This window comes from Salvelinus sp. IW2-2015, linkage group LG4q.1:29, assembly GCF_002910315.2.
Source record: "Salvelinus sp. IW2-2015 linkage group LG4q.1:29, ASM291031v2, whole genome shotgun sequence".
Lineage (NCBI taxonomy): Eukaryota > Metazoa > Chordata > Actinopteri > Salmoniformes > Salmonidae > Salvelinus > Salvelinus sp. IW2-2015.
This window is the reverse complement of record NC_036842.1, coordinates 74,413,465-74,434,512: the sequence shown is the minus strand read 5'-3', so window position 1 is coordinate 74,434,512 and position 21,048 is coordinate 74,413,465. Positions and strand designations below refer to the sequence as shown.

The window sequence follows — 21,048 nt, the reverse complement described above, 5'->3', positions numbered from 1 at the left end:
GATGAATATCTGAGTGGGCCAATAATGAACTCAATGGCTGGGAAGTAATGGCCTGTCACACACACAGCAGAGACACAGAGCACATAGAGCACACACACACACACACACACACACACACACACACACACACAATGTGCTCTTTAATCACCTAATCTATTAAAAGGAGAGGAGAGGAGGGTGAGAAGAAGGGTGGGAGGAAGAGAAAGAGGAAGTAAGAGGAAGAAAGGAGGAAGGGAGAGGATGAGAGAGAGGTGTGTAAATGARAAAGTATTTCTCCTCCATATATGTCTAATTAATTCATGCTAGGAGATACTTCATAGCCTTATCCAGTGCATGAGACAATTTAGTGGGCATGCTAAGTATTCATGTAAATGTGAACATTTCCATGGGTAGTTTATCCGAGACTTTAGCTGCGCTCAATTGAGATTGTGTGGCAGAATGGAACCAATGGAATAGTCCCAAAAGTGCAAACACGCCCATCTGGCACTCCAAGAGAGCATCTGCTAAATGACAAAAATGTACATATACAGTACCAGTCAAAAGTTTGGACACCTACTCATTTAAGGGTTTTTCTTTATTTTTACTATTTTCTACATTGTAAAATAATAGTGAAGACATCAAAACTATGAAATAACACATATGGAATCATGTAGTAACCAAAAAAGTGTTAAACAAATCTAACAAAATATATTTTATATTTGAGATTCTTCAAAGTAGCCACCATTTGCCTTGACAGCTTTGCACACTCTTGGCAATCTCTCAACCAGACTCTCCCCCCACATCTCCACCCCTTTCCTATATTTACACAGACCAAAAATATAAACACAACATGAAACAATATTTTTTATATAAGTTCATATAAGGAAATCAGTCAATGTAATTACTTCATTAGACCCTAATCTATGGATTTCACATGATATGCATATGTTGGTCACAGATACTTTWAAAAAAGTACGGGCGTGGGTCAGAAAATCAGTCAGTATCTTGCAACATGGGGCCAGGCATTATCATGCTGAAACATGAGGTGATGTGCATTCAAATTGCCATCGTTAAAATGCAATTGTGTTCGTTGTCCGTAGCTTATGTCTGCCCATACCATAACCCCACCGCCACCATGGGGCACTCTGTTCACAATGTAGACATCAGCAAACCGCTCGCCTACACGACGCCATACACGCTGTCTGACATTTGTCTGGTACAGTTGAAACAGGGATTCATACGTGAAGAGCATACTTCTCCACAGTGCCAGTGGCCATCGAAGGTGAGCATTTGCCCATTAAAGTCGGTGATGACGCCGAACTGCAGTCAGRTCAAAACTCTGGTGAGGACGACGAGCACGCAGATGAGCTTCCCTGAGAAGGGTTCTGACAGTTTGTGCAGAAGTTCTTTGGTTGTGCAAACCCATATTTTCATCAGCTGTCTGGGTGGCTGGTCTTTGACGATCCCGCAGGTGAAGAAGCCGGATGTGGAGGTCCTGGGCTGGCATGGGTACACGTGGTCTSCGGTTGTGAGGCCGGTTGGACGTACTGCCAAATTCTCTAAAATGACATTGGAGCCGGCTTATGGTTGAGAAGTGAACATTCAATCCTCTGGCAACATCTCTGCTGGACATCCATGCAGTCAGCATGCCTATTGCACGTCCTTCAAAACTTGAGACATCTGTGGCATTGTGTTGTGTGACAAAACTGCACATTTGAAAGTGGCCTTTTATTGTCCCTAGCRCAAGGTGCACCTGTGTAATGATCATGCTGTTTAATCAGCTTCTTGATATGCCACACRTGTCAGGTGGATGGATTATCTTGGCAAAGGAGAAATGCTCACTAACAGGGATGTAATACATTTTTGCACAACATTTGAGAGAAATAGGCTTTTTGTGCATATGGAACATTTCTGGGATCTTTTATTTCAGCGTATAAAACATGGGACCAACACTTTACATGTTGCATTTATATTTTTGTTCAGTATACAGAATATATACACTGTATAACTGTATAATTGTATGTCCATTATGAATGTGTTTCAGTGTTTTGTATGTAATTACCTTGTTCCCCTTGTGATCTTATTAGCTGAGTCCCAGTGAGTGAGTGAGTGTGATGTGGTGTGTGTGTGTGTGTGTGTGTGTGTGTGTGTGTGGTGTGTGTGTTGTGTGTGTGTGTGTGTGTGTGGTGTGTGTGTGTGTGTGTGTGTGTGTGTGTGTGGTTGTGTGCGTGCCTGCTGCGTGTGTGCGTGTGTGCGGTGCGTGCGTGGTGTGTGTGTGTGTGAGAGAGAAGAGAGGAGATGGTTGTGGTTGGACAGAATACACTGAGCAGAGAGCTAATCTCTAGTCCCTAATCCCACGTACAGCCTCCCGTTTCACTTAGGCCACAGGACTGCCTATCTGCAACTGGCTAGCTAACGACACTGAACTGGCAAGAAAAAGAGCTGAACACACACACTAAGACAAAGATATCTGTATTAGTCTGACAACCAATAACGTTAGGGGTGTGTGTGTGTTCCAAATGTCAGTTTAGTCCCTAGGCGTGCTGTTAATGAACAAGGATTCATTGGTAATATTAGAGATGAATGAATTAGTGTCAGGTTATAATACCCACAGGACAGAGGACAGGAGGATGGTGTGTGTGTGTGTGTGTGTGTGTGTGTGTGTGTGTGTGGTGTGTGTGGTGTGTGTGTGTGTGTGTGTGTGTGTGTGCTTGTGTGTGTGTGTGTGGTGTGTGTGTGTGTGTGTGTGTGGTGGTGGTGTGTGCGCGAGGTGTGTGTCCGAGCACGCGCTCATGATGTGGTACTAGGAGGACACCATCTGTACCAGTTGATTTAAGGTAATCCAATAACAGATAATGAAAACACATCATTGAACGGCGGGACTGTGAGGGGACCCACACAGACACACTGTAACACACACATAATTTTTGTTGTTGTAYTGTTTGTATATCTTTGTATAACAAATGTGTGTGACTGTTCTTGTCTATCAGTGCTTTGTTACTTGTCATGTTGTGTGTTTTTTGTGGACTCCAGGAAGAATAGCTGATGCATCTGAAAAAGCTAATGGGGATCCAAATCAACAATACTCCAGCCTTACATCACCACAGTGTTGGAGACCACAACTGGTTTCTCAGTGTGTATGTAAACACAACTGTAGAATGCCTTACTGTAGACATGGCGCAGTAACGTATTAGTGGTGTTGTCAACCATTGGGTTCAACCAGGGTTCTATTGTTCTCTAGTTGATTCTAGTTGATTGTAATCGGAGTTCATCTTTGAGAGATAAAGAGAGAGAGGAAAGAGAGTGATGGATAAGGATTTCACATGGTTCTCTGAGTAGCACTCTTGGGCTGGTGTACTGAGTGGTCCTGGGAGTACTGGGTAGTTGTGATCCCACTCCCCAAATTGAGCAGAGGGCATTTCATTACTGGCCTGTTTTAAAGAGAGAGGCCGACAATGGAGAAATCCATATTTCATTACTTCTCAACCACCCCCATCTCTCTCTCTCTCTCTCTCTCTGAATGAATGAATGTATATATACTTACATAGACCACGTTGACATAGTCATCATCAGACAGAGTCTCCAGCATCTCACCGACAGAGGTCCTGATCAGCTTCAGAGTCAGACCAGACACACTGCCACTCCTATTGAGACATGGACAGTTTCATTCAAACCACAGAATAAGACTTACGGTCAGCCAAACAACAGGGTGGTACAGTACTCTGGTATACTGTACTATGTTTAGATAGTAGGGTATAGTGTTACTGTGAGTTAGTGTAATAGTGAAGTGTGTGTTGTGACTCACGCGTCCACTAGGATCAGCATGTCCTTGGGTGAGGCAGCTCCCTGAATGTACCTTCACACAGCACATACACACAGAGGTTATAAACATACTCACAGTACACACATAGGTTATAAACACAGTGCATACAATGGTTATGAACTCTTATACACATGTATTGTGAATAGAGAATCTGGTTTCTGGTGTGCATGAATGCGTGTGAGAGAGAGAGAAAAGAGGTTCCTCACCAGGGTCTCCTGCGTACGTCGTACAGGTCGATCTTACTGGGGGTCTTCCGAGCATCCATCCATGGAGAGGCTGGAGAGGACACAGAGTCTGGGTTAACAACAATACTGTACTGTGAAACTGGTTAGAATCCCTACAATACACAGTTTACTATCCAAACTGATATACCCTTAATAAATACCCTATTTAAAACTGAAACCATGGAACAAATAGTTGCTGAATATTATCCTCATCTTCAGTTAACCATCCAAACATTAAAGTATGTTTTACTTTTGATAGGAGTAAATTACAATAGTATGAAATATATGCATTTGTGACAATGTGACTCTTCAATTAAGTCTAAGAAAGGTTGTTGTTTCATCACGCCTATATGATACACCCACCTGCCTATATGATACACCCACCTGCCTATATGATACACCCACCTGCCTATATGATACACCCACTTCACCAGTATGAAGTAGAGATCAGAAACAACCACTATCACAGACTTCCTTTTGAATGCATACGGTCTAGCTCCTATCTAGGTTAATGCTTTAAGTATATTAAATATAGAAACCATGGAAGAATCGTTATATGCTTACAGTATAAACAAACTACTAGAAACTAGGATACAGTCATTTTTTWAATTGAATATTTAAAACATACAATATACTTGCAGTGAAGCCGCTCAACAACTACATCACATTAGTTATTTAACAGACTCCCATCCAGAGCAACACACAGAAGCAACCAGGGTCAACGCTCTGCTCAAGGGCACGTCGACAGATATCCCACAAGGTCAAAAACGGGGACCCGAACCAGCGATACATCAGCCACCAGCCCAAGCTCCCAACCGCCAGGCCACCAGCCCTCCAATACTTTTTGAGGCTATTAAAACTTCTTCAGGATCGGTGGGTCCACTGCGGGACGTTGAGCTAGCTTAGGCTAATGCGATTATCATGAGGTTGTAAGTAACAAGAACATTTCCCAGGACATAGACATATCTGATATTGTCAGAAAGCTTAAATTCTTGTTACTCTAACGCACTGTCCAATTTACAGTAGCTATTACAGTGAAAGAAGACCATAGTATTGTTTGAGGAGAGTGCACAGTTTTGAAGATGAAAATGTATTAATAAACAAATTGGGCAGTCTTCATACAAAATTTTGAACAGAAATGCAATGGTTCACTGGATCAGTCTAAAACTTTGCGCACACAYTGCTGCCATCTAGTGGCCAAAATCTATATTGCACCTGGGCTGGAATAATACATGATGTCCTTTCTCTTGCATTTCAAAGGTGATGGTACCCCAAAAATATTTAAGCTCCATTGTTAGCTTGTTTTAACTACTCCTATAGAAATGGTAGTCTGTCAGGTACGAAGTGGAAAGGTCTGACTTCACTATTATTAAAACAAGATGGCAATAATAAAGGTCCAGTCTATCTTAAAACTTGTTTGGGATAGGGGGCAGCATTTTCACTTTTGGATGAATAGCATGCCCAGAGTGAACTGCCTCCTACTCAGTCCCAGATGCTAATATACGCATATTATTACTGGTATTGGATAAAAAAACACTCTGAAGTTTCTAAAACTGTTTGAATGATGTCTGTGAGTATAACAGAACTCATATGCCAGGCAAAAACCTGAGAAAAAATCCAAACAGGAAGTGGGAAATCTGAGGTTTGTAGTTTTTGAACACACCCCTATCGAATACACAGTGGGATATGGGTTCCACTAGATGGCAACCGTCTTTACGTGGTTTCAGGCTTCTCATGTGAAGGGGGGCCGGATGGGAGATTTATGAGTAAGGGGTCTGCCTACAGCCTTGTTCTCAGTGACGCGCTTTCACTTGAGAGGTTGCTCTCGTTCCAGTGCATTTCTACAGACAATGGAATTCTCCGGTTGGAACATTATTGAACTTTTCTGATAAAAACATCCTAAAGATTGATTCTATACTTAGTTTGACAAGTATCTTCGACCTGTAATATAACCTTTTGAACGTTTCGTCCGAATGGACCAGATCGCGCTTTTGGATTGTTTACCAAACGCCCTAACAAAAGAAGCTTTTGGACATAAATGGACATAAATGATGAACATTATCGAACAAAACAAGCATTTATTGTGGAACTGCGATTCCTGGGAGTGCATTCTGATGAAGATCATCAAAGGTAAGGGAATATTTCTAATGCTATTTATGAATAATGTTGACTACCCAACATGGCGGATATTTCTCTGGCTGGTTTGGGCTCTGAGCGCCGTTCTCAGATTATGCTTTTTCCGTAAAGTTTTTTTGAAATCTGACACAGTGGTTGCATTAAGGAGAAGTGTATCTAAAGTTTCATGTATAATAGCTGTATTTTCATCAACATTTATTATGAGTATTTCTGTGAATTCATGTGGCTCTCTGCAATATCACTGCATGTTTTGGAACTACTGAATCTAACACRCCAATGTAAAATAAGATGTTTGGATATAAATATGAACTTTASCGAACAAAACATACATGTATTGTGTAACATGAAGTCCTATGAGTGTCATCTGATGAAGATCAAAGGTTAGTGATTCATTTTATCTTTATTTGAGCTTTTTGTGACTCCTCTCTTTGGCGGGAAAAATGGCTGGGTTTATCTGTGACTTGGTGGTGACCTAACATAATCGTTTGTGGAGCTTTCGCTGTAAAGCATTTTTGAAATCAGACACTGTGGCTGGATTAACGAGAATTTTATCTTTAAAATGGTGCCTAATACTTTTATGTTTGAGAAATTTGATTTATGAGATTTCTGTTGATTTGTATTTGGCGCCCTGCAATTTTACTGGCTGTTGGCGAGCGGAACCCCAGTCCTAGACAGGTTAAAAACTGGAGGCCTCTTACACTTCAATCGTGTGATGCAAAAATACTAGCGAAATGCATAGCACTCAGAAATAAAAAGGATTTCCTAGCTATTGTTCATCCTGATCTGACAGGTTTTTTACATGGACGATACATTGGAGATAATATATACGACAACTACTAGAAATAATAGAACATCATAAAACATCTAAGAAGCCAGACATGGTATTTATAGCGGATTTTGAAAAGGCCTTTGATAAAGTAAGACTGGATTTTATTTGTAAATGCCTGGAGTTTTTCAATTTCGGTCATTCTCTTATGAAATGGGTAAAGGTAATGTATAGCAACCCCAGGTGTATAATAGTAAATAGCGGCTATTTCTCAGAGTTTTGAATTGTCAAGAGGAGTTAAACAAGGTGTCCGCTGTCACCATAATTATTTATTTTGGCCATCGAATTGCTAGCTATTAAAATCAGATCAAATAACAACATTAGAGGATTAGAAATCCATGGAAAAAAAATGTACGCGGAGTGGAACAGGGGAACAATAGAGCAGATTCAGACAAGGAGACTGGGATGAAGTAACCAAGTATTTATTGAAACACAGGGTAGAGATGGAGTGCAGGTCAGGGGAAGCATGGGCGGGTTGCTGGAAACCAGGTGAGGAGGCTGAGGCTGGAGCGAGAGGGGTTGAGACAGGGTAAGTAGGTTCGGAGGGGAATCCAAGGGGAGTAGTAGAGTGGGGAATCCAGGACAGTGTAGCAGGATGATGAGACGTGGGACTGGAGACAGGGACCAGAGTCAGAGCGGGCAGAATGAGCAGAGATTGCGATCTGGCAGCGTGGAAGTGGCAGGGCTGAGTATTAGTATTATGGAACAGGTTGCAGCTGGTTGGGATCTACTCTGACTCGAGCACACCTGTCTCCGCACGCGCGCGCGCGCGCGCACACACACACACCACACACACACACACACCACACACACACACCACACACACACACACACACACACACACACACACACACACACACACACACACACACAGAGAGGGAAAGAGCACTGGGGGAGGCGGCAGGTCAAGGAGACACCGGAAGACCGGAAGAGCAGTAGAGGGCGTTGCAGGAGTAGATGTGACAGGCTTAAAACAAAGGTGTCCATGTATGCCGATGACAAGTTTTATATTAGGTCCACAAGCTAGATCCCTGCAATGTCTCATTGAAGATCTAGATAACTTTTATGGACCTAATTATGATGAATTATTATGTACAATATTACGTATTGGATCTTTAAAAAATACAACTTTTACATTACCCTGCAGTTTACCTATATAATGGGCTGAAGGTGAAGTAGACATACTTGGTATTCATATCACAAAACATATACATGAGTTCTCCACAAAGAAACTTGTAAAAATAGACAAGATCCTGCAACCATGGAGAGGTAAACATCTGTCTACTTATGGGAACATTTTCCTAATTAACTCCATAGTCATATCTCAGTTTATTCACTTACTTATGGAGCTGCCGACTCCTGATGATTCGTTTTTCAAATCATATGAGCAAAAAATATTTAGCTTTATCTGGGACGCTAAACCAGAGAAGATAAAGCGTGCCTATCTATATAATGAATATGAATTGGGTGGGTTGAATTATTAAATATAAAAACACTAAAACGCTCGATAAAAGCTTCACTTATTGAAAAGTTTTACTTGAACCMTAAATTATTCTCAAGTAGCTTACTAAGAAAAGCTCATCCATTGTTTAAAAATTGCCTTTTTGCCTTTGTGCAGATTGCCATGTTTCATTTTTGATTAATTGAAAATGAATGATTAATTAAACAAGTATTGCAGAGCTGGCTACAATTTCAATTTCACCCCCCTGAAAAGATAGAACAAATAATACAACCAATATTATGGCTGAACTCAAATATGTTGGTTAATAAAATACCTGCATTTATGGGAAAGATGTTTGAAAAGGGTATTTTGTTTTTAAATTATATTGTAMATTTGAATGGTAGAGTTAAGTCTTTCATGGAGTTATCAGAATTGTACGGGAAGGTGTGCTCAATCCAAAATTATAAGCAATTGATTATAGTGACACCTAAAAAATGGACGAGGCAGGTGGCAGCAGGAGGAGGTACTGTAGGGAACTGGTCTGTCTGCCCAATATAAAGGATCAAAACTGCCAGAGGAATAAAAATAGCATAAATAGGAAAGTATACCAGTTTCATTTGAGGACCAGGATGTTGACAGCTGTGCCATACAGATTGCAAAATAGTTGGGAATTATTTTCCACCATAATTTGCAAATAAATTCATTAAAAATCCTACAATGTGATTTTCTGGATTTYTTTTWCTMATTTTGTCTGTCATAGTTGAAGTGTACCTATACATCGGGTGATGTGGAGGTAAACCCAGGCCCTGCATGCCCCCAGGCACCCTCATTTGTTGACTTCTGTGATCGAAAAAGCCTTGGCCTCCATGTTGTCAACATCAGAAGCCTCCTCCCTAAGTTTGTCTTACTCACCGCTTTAGCACACTCTGCCAACCCTGATGTCCTTGCCGTGTCTGAATCCTGGCTTAGGAAGGCCACCAAAAATTCTGAGATTTCCATACCCAACTATAACACTTTCCGTCAAGATAGAACTGCCAAAGGGGGAAGAGTTGCAATCTACTGCAGAGATAGCCTGCAAAGTTCTGTCATACTTTCCAGGTCTATGCCCAAACAGTTCGAACTTTCTAATTTTAAAACTTAATCTCTCCAGAAATTAAGTCTCTCACTGTTGCCGCTGCTACCGACCCCCCTCAGCTCCCAGCTGTGCCCTGGACACCATCTGTGAATTGATCGCTCCCCATCTAGCTTCAGAGTTTTGTTCTGTTAGGTGACCTAAACTGGGATATGCTTACACACCCGGCAGTCCTACAATCTAAGCTAGATGCCTCAATCTCACACAAATCATCAAGGAACCCACCAGGTACAACCCTAAATCCGTAAACATGGGCACCCTAATAGACATTATCCTGACCAACTGCCCTCCACAATACACCTCTGCTGTCTTCAATTCAAGATTCAGCGATCACTGCCTCATTGCCTGTATCCGCTACGGGTCCGCGTCCAAACCACAGGGGGGTCACGCACAGGGTTCAATTCTCGGGCCGACTCTTTTCTCTGTATAATATCATGATGCTTTGCTCTTGGCTGCGTGGCGATTCCCTGATCACCTCTACGCAGACGACACCATTCTGTATACTTCTGGCCCTTCCTTGGACACTGTGCTATCTAACCTCCAAACGAGCTTCAATGCCATAACAACACTCCTTCCCGTGGCCTCCAACTGCTCTTAAACTGCTAGTAAACCAAATGCATGCTTTTCAACCGTTCGCTGCTGCACCCGCACGCCCGACTAGCATCACCACCCTGGACGGTTCCGACCTAGAATATGTGGCATCTTATAGTACCTAGGTGTCTGGCTAGACTGCAAACTCTCCTTCCAGACTCATATCAAACATCTCCAATCCAAAATCAAGTCGGCTTTCTATTTTCGCAACAAAGCCTCCTTCACTCACGCCGCAAACTTACCCTAGTAAAACTGACTATCTACCGATCCTCGACTTCGGCGATGTCATCTACAAAATAGCTTCCAATACTCTACTCAGCAAAACTGGATGCAGTTTATCACAGTGCCATCCGTTTTGTTACTAAAGCACCTTATACGACCCACCACATGCGACCTGTATGCCCTAGTCGGCTGGCCCTCGCTACATGTTCGTCGTCAGACACTTGGCTCCAGGTCATCTACAAGGCTATGCTAGGTAAAGTGCCGCCTTATCTCAGTTCACTGGTCACGATGGCTACACCCACCCGTAGCACGCGCTCCAGCAGGTGTATCTCACTGATCATCCTAAAGCCAAAACCTCATTTGGCGCCTTTTCCTTCAGTTCTCTGCTGCCTGCGACTGGAACGAATTGCAAAAAATCTCTGAAGTTGGGAGACTTTTATCTCCCTCAACAACTTTAAACATCTGCTATCCGAGCAGCTAACCGATCGCTGCAGCTGTACATAGTCCATCGGTATATATAGCCCACCCAATTTACCTACCTCACCCCCATACTGCTTTTATTTATTTACTTTTCTGCTCTTTTGCACCACCAGTATCTCTACTTGCACATGATCATCTGATGATTATTCACTCCAGTGTTAATCTGCTAAAATTGTAATTATTCGATTTATTGCCTACCTCCTCATGCTTTTGCACACATTGTATATAGATTCTCTTTTTTTCTATCATGTTATTGACTTGTTTATTGTTTTACTCCATGTGTAACTCTGTGTTGTTTGTCTGTTCACACTGCTATGCTTTATCTTGGCCAGGTCGCAGTTGCAAATGAGAACTTGTTCTCAACTAGCCTACCTGGTTAAAATAAAGGTGAAAAAAAAAAAAAAAAAAAACTATGATGAAAATTCCAGGCCTCTCTCATCTTTTTAAGTGGGAGAACTTGCACAATTGGTGGCTGACTAAATACTTTTTTGCCCCACTGTATATGGTGCGTAGAAATCTGAAGAGGGTGGCCAGCAGAGATAGGTGGGAGGGGCTGAGGGAAGCTGAGGGTTGGGACGTGGAATTGGAGACAAGTGGAAGTGGAGTTGTTGGGCGGGGGATAGAATGACGGTCAAAGATAAAAGTAWTTTYTTTTAAACATAACAAAAAGTAAGTTTGAATGACACTGATGGGCAATGTTGTTACAGCTAATGTCGGTTTGCCTGAGGCTGATGCAGTGCAGGTGTTTGTAGACATGCATATACAGTGGCAAGAAACAGTATGTGAACCCTTTGGAATTACCTGAACTTCTGCATAAATTGGTCATAAAATGTTATCTGATCTTCATCTAAGTCACAACAATAGTGCTGATCTTTTTTCTCTCCACACAGTGTTGTGTGTTCCTCTCAAACAACTCAATTTTAGTTTAATCTGTMCACAGAATATTTTGCCAGTAGTGCTGTGGAACATCCAGATGCTCTTTTGCGAACTTCAGATGTGCAGCAATGTTTTTTTTGGACAGCAGTGGCTTCTTCCGTGGTGTCCTCCCATGAACATCAATCTTGTTTAGTGTTTTACGTATCGTAGACTCGTCAACAGAGATGTTAGCATGTTCCAGAGATTTCTTTAGCCTTTTGTCAATATGGGGGCGCAGTTTTCACTTTGTAAAAAATTGTTCCCAAATTAAACTGCCTCGTACTCAATTCTTGCTCGTACAATATGCATATTATTATTACTATTGGATAGAAAACACTCTCTAGTTTCTAAAACCATTTGAATTATATCTGTGAGTAAAACAGAACTCATTTTGCAGCAAACTTCCTGTCAGGAAGTGAGAAATCTGAAATCGAGGGCTCTGTTCCAGGGTCAGTTTATAAATTTGCATGGAATCTATGGGTCTACATGCACTGCATACGCCTTCCCCTAGATGTCAGTAGGCAGTGAGAATTGGAATGGGGTGTCTAGCTAGATCTGAGGCCGAACAAGAGCTCTTGGAACCGTGGGTGTAGTCTTTTCACCGTTCGTCTTGGCGCGAGACAGACCTGAGGATTGCTTTCTGAAAAGCTGTCGTTATAGGCCTTAGATATATCCGGCTCTGATTTTATTCGATATATGTGTTAAAAACATCATAAACTAGTTATATTAAACCGACTTATAGCAGTTTATATCAGTTGATTGCGATTTTCTGGAATTTCTTTGTCTTGCGTTATGGTGCRTTGGACACTGCTGCGCCACATGGCTAGGTTTGGCTGCTAATTCTACAGATGAAGAGGGCATTCTACAACCAAACAACGATTATTCTGGACAAAGGACAACTTGTACAAGATTCTGATGGAAGCTCATCAAATAGTAGGAACCATTTATGATATTATTTTGTATTTCTGTCGAAAAATGTTTAGACTATATTCTGCCCAGATTTCGGGCGCTGTTTCGCTGTAACGTAAGCTGTATGTCGTAATAAGGTTATTTAAAAAAATCTAACACAGCGGTTGCATTAAGAACTAGTGTATCTTTCATTTGCTGTCCAACCTGTATTTTTTAGTAAAGTATATGATTAGTTATTTGATTAGATGATGTRAGTGTCAGAAATATGTCCGGATTATTTTGGGCAGTTTGGCTAGTATTCACATTGTTCAACCACGAATTGTACCGCTAAATATGCACATTTTCGAACAAACCATATATGTATTGTGTAATATGATGTTATAGGACTGTCATCTGATGAAGTTTGAGAAGGTTAGTGAAAAAATTAATATATTTTGCTGGTTTATTTGCTATCGCTAACGTTCCTTGATTGAATGCGGCTGTGTGGTAGGCTATTGTAGTAAGCTAATATAATGCTATATTGTGTTTTCGCTGTAAAACACTTAAAAAATCTGAAATATTGGCTGGATTCACAAGATGTTTGTCTTTCATTTGCTGTACACTGTGTATTTTTCATAAATGTTTTGTGATGAGTATTAAGGTAATTCACGTTGGTCTCTGTAGTTATTCTAGCTGCTTTGGTGAGATTTTGTGATGGTGGCTGCAATGTAAAACTATGATTTATACCTGAAATATGCACATTTTTCGAACAAAACATATGCTATACAATAAATATGTTATCAGACTGTCATCTGATGAAGTTGTTTCTTGGTTAGTGACTATTTATATCTTTATTTGGTCCAATTTGTGAAAGCTACCTATGCAGTAAAACAAATGGTGGAAATATGCGGTTGGGTCTTTTGCTATCGTGGTTAGCTAATAGAAATACATATTGTGTTTTCCCTGTAAAACATTTAAAAAATCGGAAATGATGGCTGGATTCACAAGATGTGTATCTTTCATCTGGTGTCTTGGACTTGTGATTTCATGATATTTAGATGCTAGTATTTACTGATGAGGGTGCTCCCGGATCCGGGATGGTGACTCGTGAGAAGTTAAGTCTTTAGCTAACACTCTAAGATTCTTCTTAACCTCATTGAGCATTCTGCGCAGTGTTCTTGCAGTCATCTTTGCAGGATGGCAACTCCTAGGGAGAGTAGCAACAGTGCTAAACTTTCTCCATTTATAGACAATTTGTCTAACAGTGGACTGATGAACATCAAGGCTTTTAGAGATACTTTTGTAACCCTTTCCAGCTTTATGCAAGTCAACAATTCTTAATCTTGGGTCTTCTGAGATCTCTTTTGTTCGAGGAATGGTTCACATCAGGCAATGCTTCTTGTGAATAGCAAACTCAAATTTTGTGAGTGTTTTTTTATAAGGCAGTTCTAACCAACATCTCCAATCTCGTCTCAATGATTGTACTCCAGGTTAGCTGACTCCTGACTCCAATTAGCTTTTGGAGAAGTCATTAGCCTAGGGGTTCACATACTTTTTCCAACCTACACTGTGAATATTTCAATATAGACAAGAAAAATACAATAATGTGTGTGTTATTAGTTTAAGCAGACTGTGTTTGTCTGTTGCTGTGACTTAGATGAAGGTCAGATCAAATTTTATAACCAATTTATACAGAAATACAGATAATTCCAAAGGGTTCACGTACTTTTTATTTTCACTGTACACACACTTTCATTCAAATGCATACATGTGTACATACGCAGACACTCACACATGTAAATAGTGCCACACATGCACTAAAACATATTCAGTTGGCCTTACTGTTACGATTTTTGTTGTCCTTTGTCTTTCTCTTGTGTTCATTTTGCTGTTTGTTGGTGCATGGGGGGGGGGGTGGCTCTAACCTAGTGGTTAGAGCGTTGGGCTGGATGCAATCCCTGAGCTGACAAAGTAAAAATATGTCGTTCTGCCCCTAAACAAGGCAGTTAACTCACTGTTCCCCGGTAGGCCATCTTTGTAATAAGAATTTGTTCTTGACTGACTTGCCTAGTTAAAAAAAGGTTAACAGTAGCTTGTGTATGTATGTGTGTGTGTGTATGTGTGTATGTTACCTGGGTAGTATCGGGCCAGTCCAGTAGCACTACCAAACACCTGCCAGAGCAGAGTAGGGTCATCCTCTCTGTTCTTCTTAAACACACCCTCCAGTGCCTCCGTCCAGTTCAACTCATTCAGCACGATGTTGGCTACCCACACACACACACACACGCACACACATGCACACACACACACCACACAACACACACAGCCACACACACACACACCACACATACACAGCAGACACACACACACGCACCACACACACACACAGGTGTTGATGGTTGGATTAAGGATTACTATTCACGAATGCACAACAACAATAATGTGAAACAAGTGTAATGCTAAAAACATGACATGTTTAAGTCTTATCCAGAGGACTTACAGTTAGTGCATTCATCTTAAGATAGGCTAGGTGTCGAAACCACATATCCACAGTCATAGTAAGTACATTTTCCTCATAAAGTAGCCATCAAGCAAAGTCAGAGTTAGCTGAGTGGGGGGGAAAAAAGAGAAAGGGAAGTGGTGTGAGGTGGGGGGGCAGTGGGCGAGGATGGTGAGGCGGGGGTGGTGGCGGTGGGGGGAGGGGTGTGTGGGAGAGGTGAGGGGGGCGAGGGGGCTGGCGGCCGGGGGGGGCGGTATGTGGGGCGGGAGGTGGGGATGGGGGGAGATGTGAGGGGGGAGGGGGGAGTGGGGGCGAGGGGGGTGATGTGGGAGGGGGTGATGTGGGGGAGGGGGGCTGATGTGGGGGAGGGGGGTGAGGTGGGGGGAGGGGTGAGGGGGGGTGAGGTGGGGGGAGGGGGTGAGGTGGGGGGAGGGGGGGTGAGGCTGGGGGAAGGGGGGGTGAGGTGGGGGGAGGGGGGTGCAGGTGGGGAGGGGGGGAGGTGGGGGGATGGGGTGATGTGGGGGAGGGGGGGGGGGGGGAGGGGGGGGGGGTTTTCGGGGGAGGGGGGGTGATGTGGGGAGGGTGATGTGGGGGAGGGGGGGGGGGGTGGGGGGAGGGGGGTGATGCGGTGGGGGGAGGGGTGATGTGGGGGGAGGGAGAGGGGGGTGGGGGGAGGGGGTGATGTGGGGGAGGGGGGGTGAGGTGGGGGGATGGGGGTGAGGTGGGGGGGAGGGGGTGATCGTGGGGGGAGGCGCGGTGAATCCTCTCTGTTCTTCTTAACACACCCTCCAGTGCCTCCGTCCCAGTTCAACTCCATTCAGCACGCATGTGGCTACACAACAACACACAGCACACACACACACACACACACACACACACACACACACACACACACACACACACACACACACAGACCCATGATGTGGGGGGAGGGGGTGAGGTGGGGGGAGGTGGGAGGTGGGGGGAGGGGGTGAGGTGGGGGGAGGGGGGTGATGTGGGGGGAAGGGGGGGTGATGTGGGATTATTTAAGACACTCGCGGGTTTTCAGATGTTCTTTTCTTGAAGATGGGCAGGGACTCTGCTGTCCTGGCTTCAGGGGGAAGCTGGCTCTAACATTGGGGTGCCAAGACAGAGAAGAGCTTGGACTGGGCTGAGCGGGAGCTGCCCTCCCGTAGAGGTGGGAGGGCAAAGAGACCAGAGGTGGCAGAACACAGTTGAACCCAGTCCGAGCTGTCATATTTAACAAAGCACATTCAAGAGGAGAGATGAAAGATCTGAAAACAGGAGGGGTGTGTGTGTCCTTTATGCATGAGCATGCGAGACAGAGGGATGAAGTGTAAGAGAACTAAGCTAAGCAGAGCACTGAACTGTGTCAACGATTCACAGATACACCAAAATGTACACACTCTTACACAAGGATTAGACACACACACCCGCACACATCTCTCTCTTCTCCATCCATCTTTCTTTCACACAAATGTAATGCCAACTCCTTGTCATGCCAAACATGACATTGGCATTACAACGAACGAACATAGGAGTTGGCTAACGCAAAAACATATCTTGACAAAACAGTTCCAGATGACAATGCCGCTATAGAGAGATAAAGCTGCAGACTGTTTCCTCAGACAGGAGATTCATTAACATGCAGACACATGCCCACTCTCCATCCCTCTTCCATCTCTCTCCCACTGGAGACAGGGGCAAATATTACACCCCCCCCCCCAAAGCAATAACTGACCGCGTCAAAGGGTTAGCATTTAGACCTGACTAACTAAAGGGTTAGCATTTAGACCTGACTAACTAAAGGGTTAGCATTTAGACCTGACTAACTAATTCAACCATTCTTCACTTCATCCCAGGAGACACAAAGGAACGCCAGCGTGGACGTGTTTAACTATACTTGGTCTATACAAGGTCAAATGCTGTTTCTAGGGGGTTAGGGTTAAGGTTAGAATTATGGTTAAGGTTAGGGTTAGGGTTATGTAAAAAATGATTTTGAATGGGACTGAATTGTGTGTCCCCACAAGGTTAGTTAAACAAGACTGTGTGTGTGTGTATAAATAAAGCTATTAGAGAAGATACCAAACACCACCAGGGAAGAGGCTAACCAGAGAACAACATATCAGTCACTATGTCATTATAATTATTAGAGAAGTGCATGAGTAATCGAGTACTTGAGTACTCTAATCAATGTCAAAAATCWATCTTTAACCAGAAATCCATATTTATTTTTAATACTCCGTGGCAACAAAGCGCTAGGCATGGATATCAAGCTGTTTCGAGTTTGTGTATATATTACAGGGACGTTTTTGTTTGTTTTGGACTTCGGTGAGGGATTAATTCGATTAATTCTGACTATTTTGAGGAAGTGTATGCCGGCTACAGCATCTCAAAATGGACAAACAGTACTATTGCCGCTTTTTTCAAATTTGACAAGTGAAGGTACTTTAAGGGAGTATGCGACCACTTGTTCAGTTCAGCTAGCTGAGTTTGACTGGGTGCATGCTGACTCCTTTAGAGTACCGAAATCTGTATTATCAAATCGCAGAACACAAAAATATGTTTTAAACCATTTCACCTGCGTTTTGATTAGAAGTTCAGTGTAGTTGTTTGCTTCAATTGAGTGATCAAGGGCGTGCAACTATAGTTTTCCTTTACAGAAAATACATTAGCGCAACACATTCTTCAGAAAAAGCTTAATTTTCATCAGATGACAACAGAAGTGCAACTCTATTTGGCTAGCAGCCACACAAGTAAATGGGCTTACAATTAAAAAGCAAGGTATTTTTTGCTAAAACAATGCATGACCATCATATTTCTAATGTTTAAAATAGAAAGAATGTAGCCAGCTACATTTCCTAATCGACTGTTTTGCTTGAAGTTAATCTAGCATTTAAAAAAATAATGACTTTTGTCATGCACAAAGTAGATGTCCTAACMMGATTTGCTAAAACTATAGTTTGTTAACAAGAAATTAGTGTAGTGGTTGAAAAACGAGTTTTAATGAGACCAACTTAAGTGTATGTAAACTTCCGACTTCAACTGTATATGGGGCAATTTAGCAATTCTGACTTGTTATCTGTAATGGTTATGATAAATTAGGCATTGTTGCGTGCTGTTAGCATATAGAAAAATGCACATCTTTTTTTCCAGTGCGGGACTTATATTGTAAAAAGTGATTTTCAATTAATTTGAGTACTCAAAAAATTATAATAAGAGTACTCGAAACAGTCGAAAGAATGAAAAAAGCCCATCCCTAATAGTCATTCACATTCTAGGCAACTGGTTGCTAAACTTCACCCCAATTACAACCCTTCTTTCTCTTAATCTCTCTCTCCCTCCTTCTCTCTGTCCTTCCTCCCTCTCCTGTAGCCCGAGGGTCCACTTATTGCCTGTTTGATGGATAGCCTTCTCTCTCTTGTGTGTGTGTGTGTAACACAGTTTGAGGTTCTGATTCAAACTGAGGAGGATATGAGAGGTAGGTGGACTGACACAGGTGGTGAGTGGAGAAGAGTGATGGATGTGTGTGTGTGTGTGTGTGTGTGTGTGTGTGTGTGTGTGTGTGTGTGTGTGAGATGGATGCTCTATGTTGTGGGAGGGAACAGGCATTATGAATGTAATGACACAGACACAGTACAAAGCTGAGAACGAGACCAGACCACCGTTCACATTCACACTCACTATGAGATGACCACACACACACACCCACCCACCCACCACCCAACCCCACCAACCCACAACACACACACACACAACACACACACACACACCTCATCCATCTCTCCATCTCACTCCTCCTCTCCTCCCCACCCTCTCACACTCTCTCGTTGAGTCTGTTGCCACGTCGTTGAGTGTGAGTGTGAGAATAATAGATAGATAGAATAGATAGCATAGTAGAATAGATAATTAGATAGATAGATAGATTAGATAGATAGATAGATAGATAGATCAGATAGATAGATAGATAGATAGATAATAGATAGAAGATAGATAGATAGATAGATAGATAGATAGATAGATAGATAGATAGATAGATAGATAGATAGATAGATAGATAGATAGATATCCAGTATTGGGTGTGTGAGTGAGTGTGAGTGTGATAGATAGATATGTACCCTGTATTGGGTGTGATAGATAGATATGTATCCTGTATTGGGTGTGAGTGTGATAGATATGTATCCTGTATTGGGTGTAATAGATAGATATGTATCCTGTATTGGGTGTGATAGATAGATATGTATTGTCGTGTCTTTGGCTATGCCAGATTAATTGCTATGACATGCTATTCTATAAAATAATTTCTCCGTAATTAATATTACCTGATTGAACTAATCATGTAAATGTAATTAACTAGAGAGGGACACCACGAAATAATATTTATAKAGCTGTTATCTTCCGAATAAACTCTTAAAGATTTAGTTATATTTTACATCCATAGCAGTCACATTAATCGTCATTTTATTCAGTCTCATATGTATCCTGTATTGGGTGTGATAGATAGATATGTATCCTGTATTGGGTGTGAAAGATATATATGTATCCTGTATTGGGTGTGTGATATATATGTATCCTGTATTGGGTGTGTGTGATAGATAGATATGTATCCTGTATTGGGTGTGTGAGTGAGTGTGAGTGTGATAGATAGATATGTATCCTGTATTGGGTGTGATAGATAGATATGTATCCTGTATTGGGTGTGATAGATATATATGTATCCTGTATTGGGTGTGATAGATAGATATGTATCCTGTTGTTACGTTCCCCAGTTTCTGTGTTGTAGCTTTTGTATTTGAGTGTGTGTGTTTCAGGAGATAGCTTCCTGAGTTCTCCCCAACCAGCTGATTGGTCGACTCAATGGCTAATGGATGATTGGAGAGCTGACCCCGCCCCCTCGTCAAGAAGCAGCTGACTCTAATCAGCTAATAGCCACCTGAAGATATAAAAGCCAGTGTTCTGTTTAAGAGAAAGATAAATTATTAGAGAGAGAGGATAGGCAGGGAGAGATCATTGAAGGCTGAGGAATGCAGAGAGTTTGATTGAAAGAGAGAAAAGATTAGAGGGAGATTGAATATTTTGGAGAGATCATTAGTGATTAGAGAGAGATCATTGTAGGTTGACATTGAATGTTATATAGAGCATTGCTGAGGGTTAAAGCATATTGGTCGTGAGTATGTACTATGTTAGTTGTTGTTGGTAGCAGCTTTGCTATGTTCTGTGTTTGTTGTTCTTTAGTGACCTGAGTTAGTTTTCTCAGTTTTGTTGTGGATTGTTTGTTGTTCTGTTTCATTTGTTCCCAGGGGGGAAGGGCAAGGCACCTAGGGAGTGCTTAGGCAAGAGGCCCGCGGGCATACATAACCCGTAGTATATTCACTGTCTAGGCACACTAGGTAAGACCTGGGCGGACCACCCACTGTATTTTGGTTAAGGCACCAGGTGGTGTTAAGATAGGTAAGTAGTGGGTAGGCAGGTTAGATAGGAGAGGGGGAACTTTGATATTTACTTTCTTTGCTTTGGTTCCGTCCAGCCTCTTTTCCCCATATTACCGTGTAGGAAATAAATCYTAGTAAACGGTAAATTCTGCCTTTGTCGTCCTTTCTCCCACCTACAGTTCATACCTCTTGCACTTCACAGAGAGTTGAGTTGTAGCAGGGAGTTGTGTTCCCTCTTCTCAGAGGCGTGCGTAACACCTGTATTGGGTGTAATAGATATATATGTATCCTGTATTGGGTGTAATAGATATATATGTATCCTGTATTGGGTGTAATAGATATATATGTATCCTGTATTGGGTGTGATAGATATATATGTATCCTGTATTGGGTGTGATAGATATATATGTATCCTGTATTGGGTGTGATAGATATATATGTATCCTGTATTGGGTGTGA

General features: G+C 42.2%; 1 protein-coding gene across 1 annotated transcript in view; it reads right to left on the bottom strand.

The window, feature by feature from the left end:
* The window catches only part of LOC111962521 (voltage-dependent calcium channel subunit alpha-2/delta-1-like), an 81,254-nt gene that overhangs the window by 41,864 nt on the left and 18,342 nt on the right, over positions 1 to 21,048 (bottom strand). Inside the window, 4 exon segments of the mRNA XM_070439783.1 lie at positions 3,524 to 3,623; positions 3,785 to 3,835; positions 4,009 to 4,078; positions 14,790 to 14,921. Of these exon segments, the coding sequence (XP_070295884.1) occupies positions 3,524 to 3,623; positions 3,785 to 3,835; positions 4,009 to 4,078; positions 14,790 to 14,921 (353 nt within the window).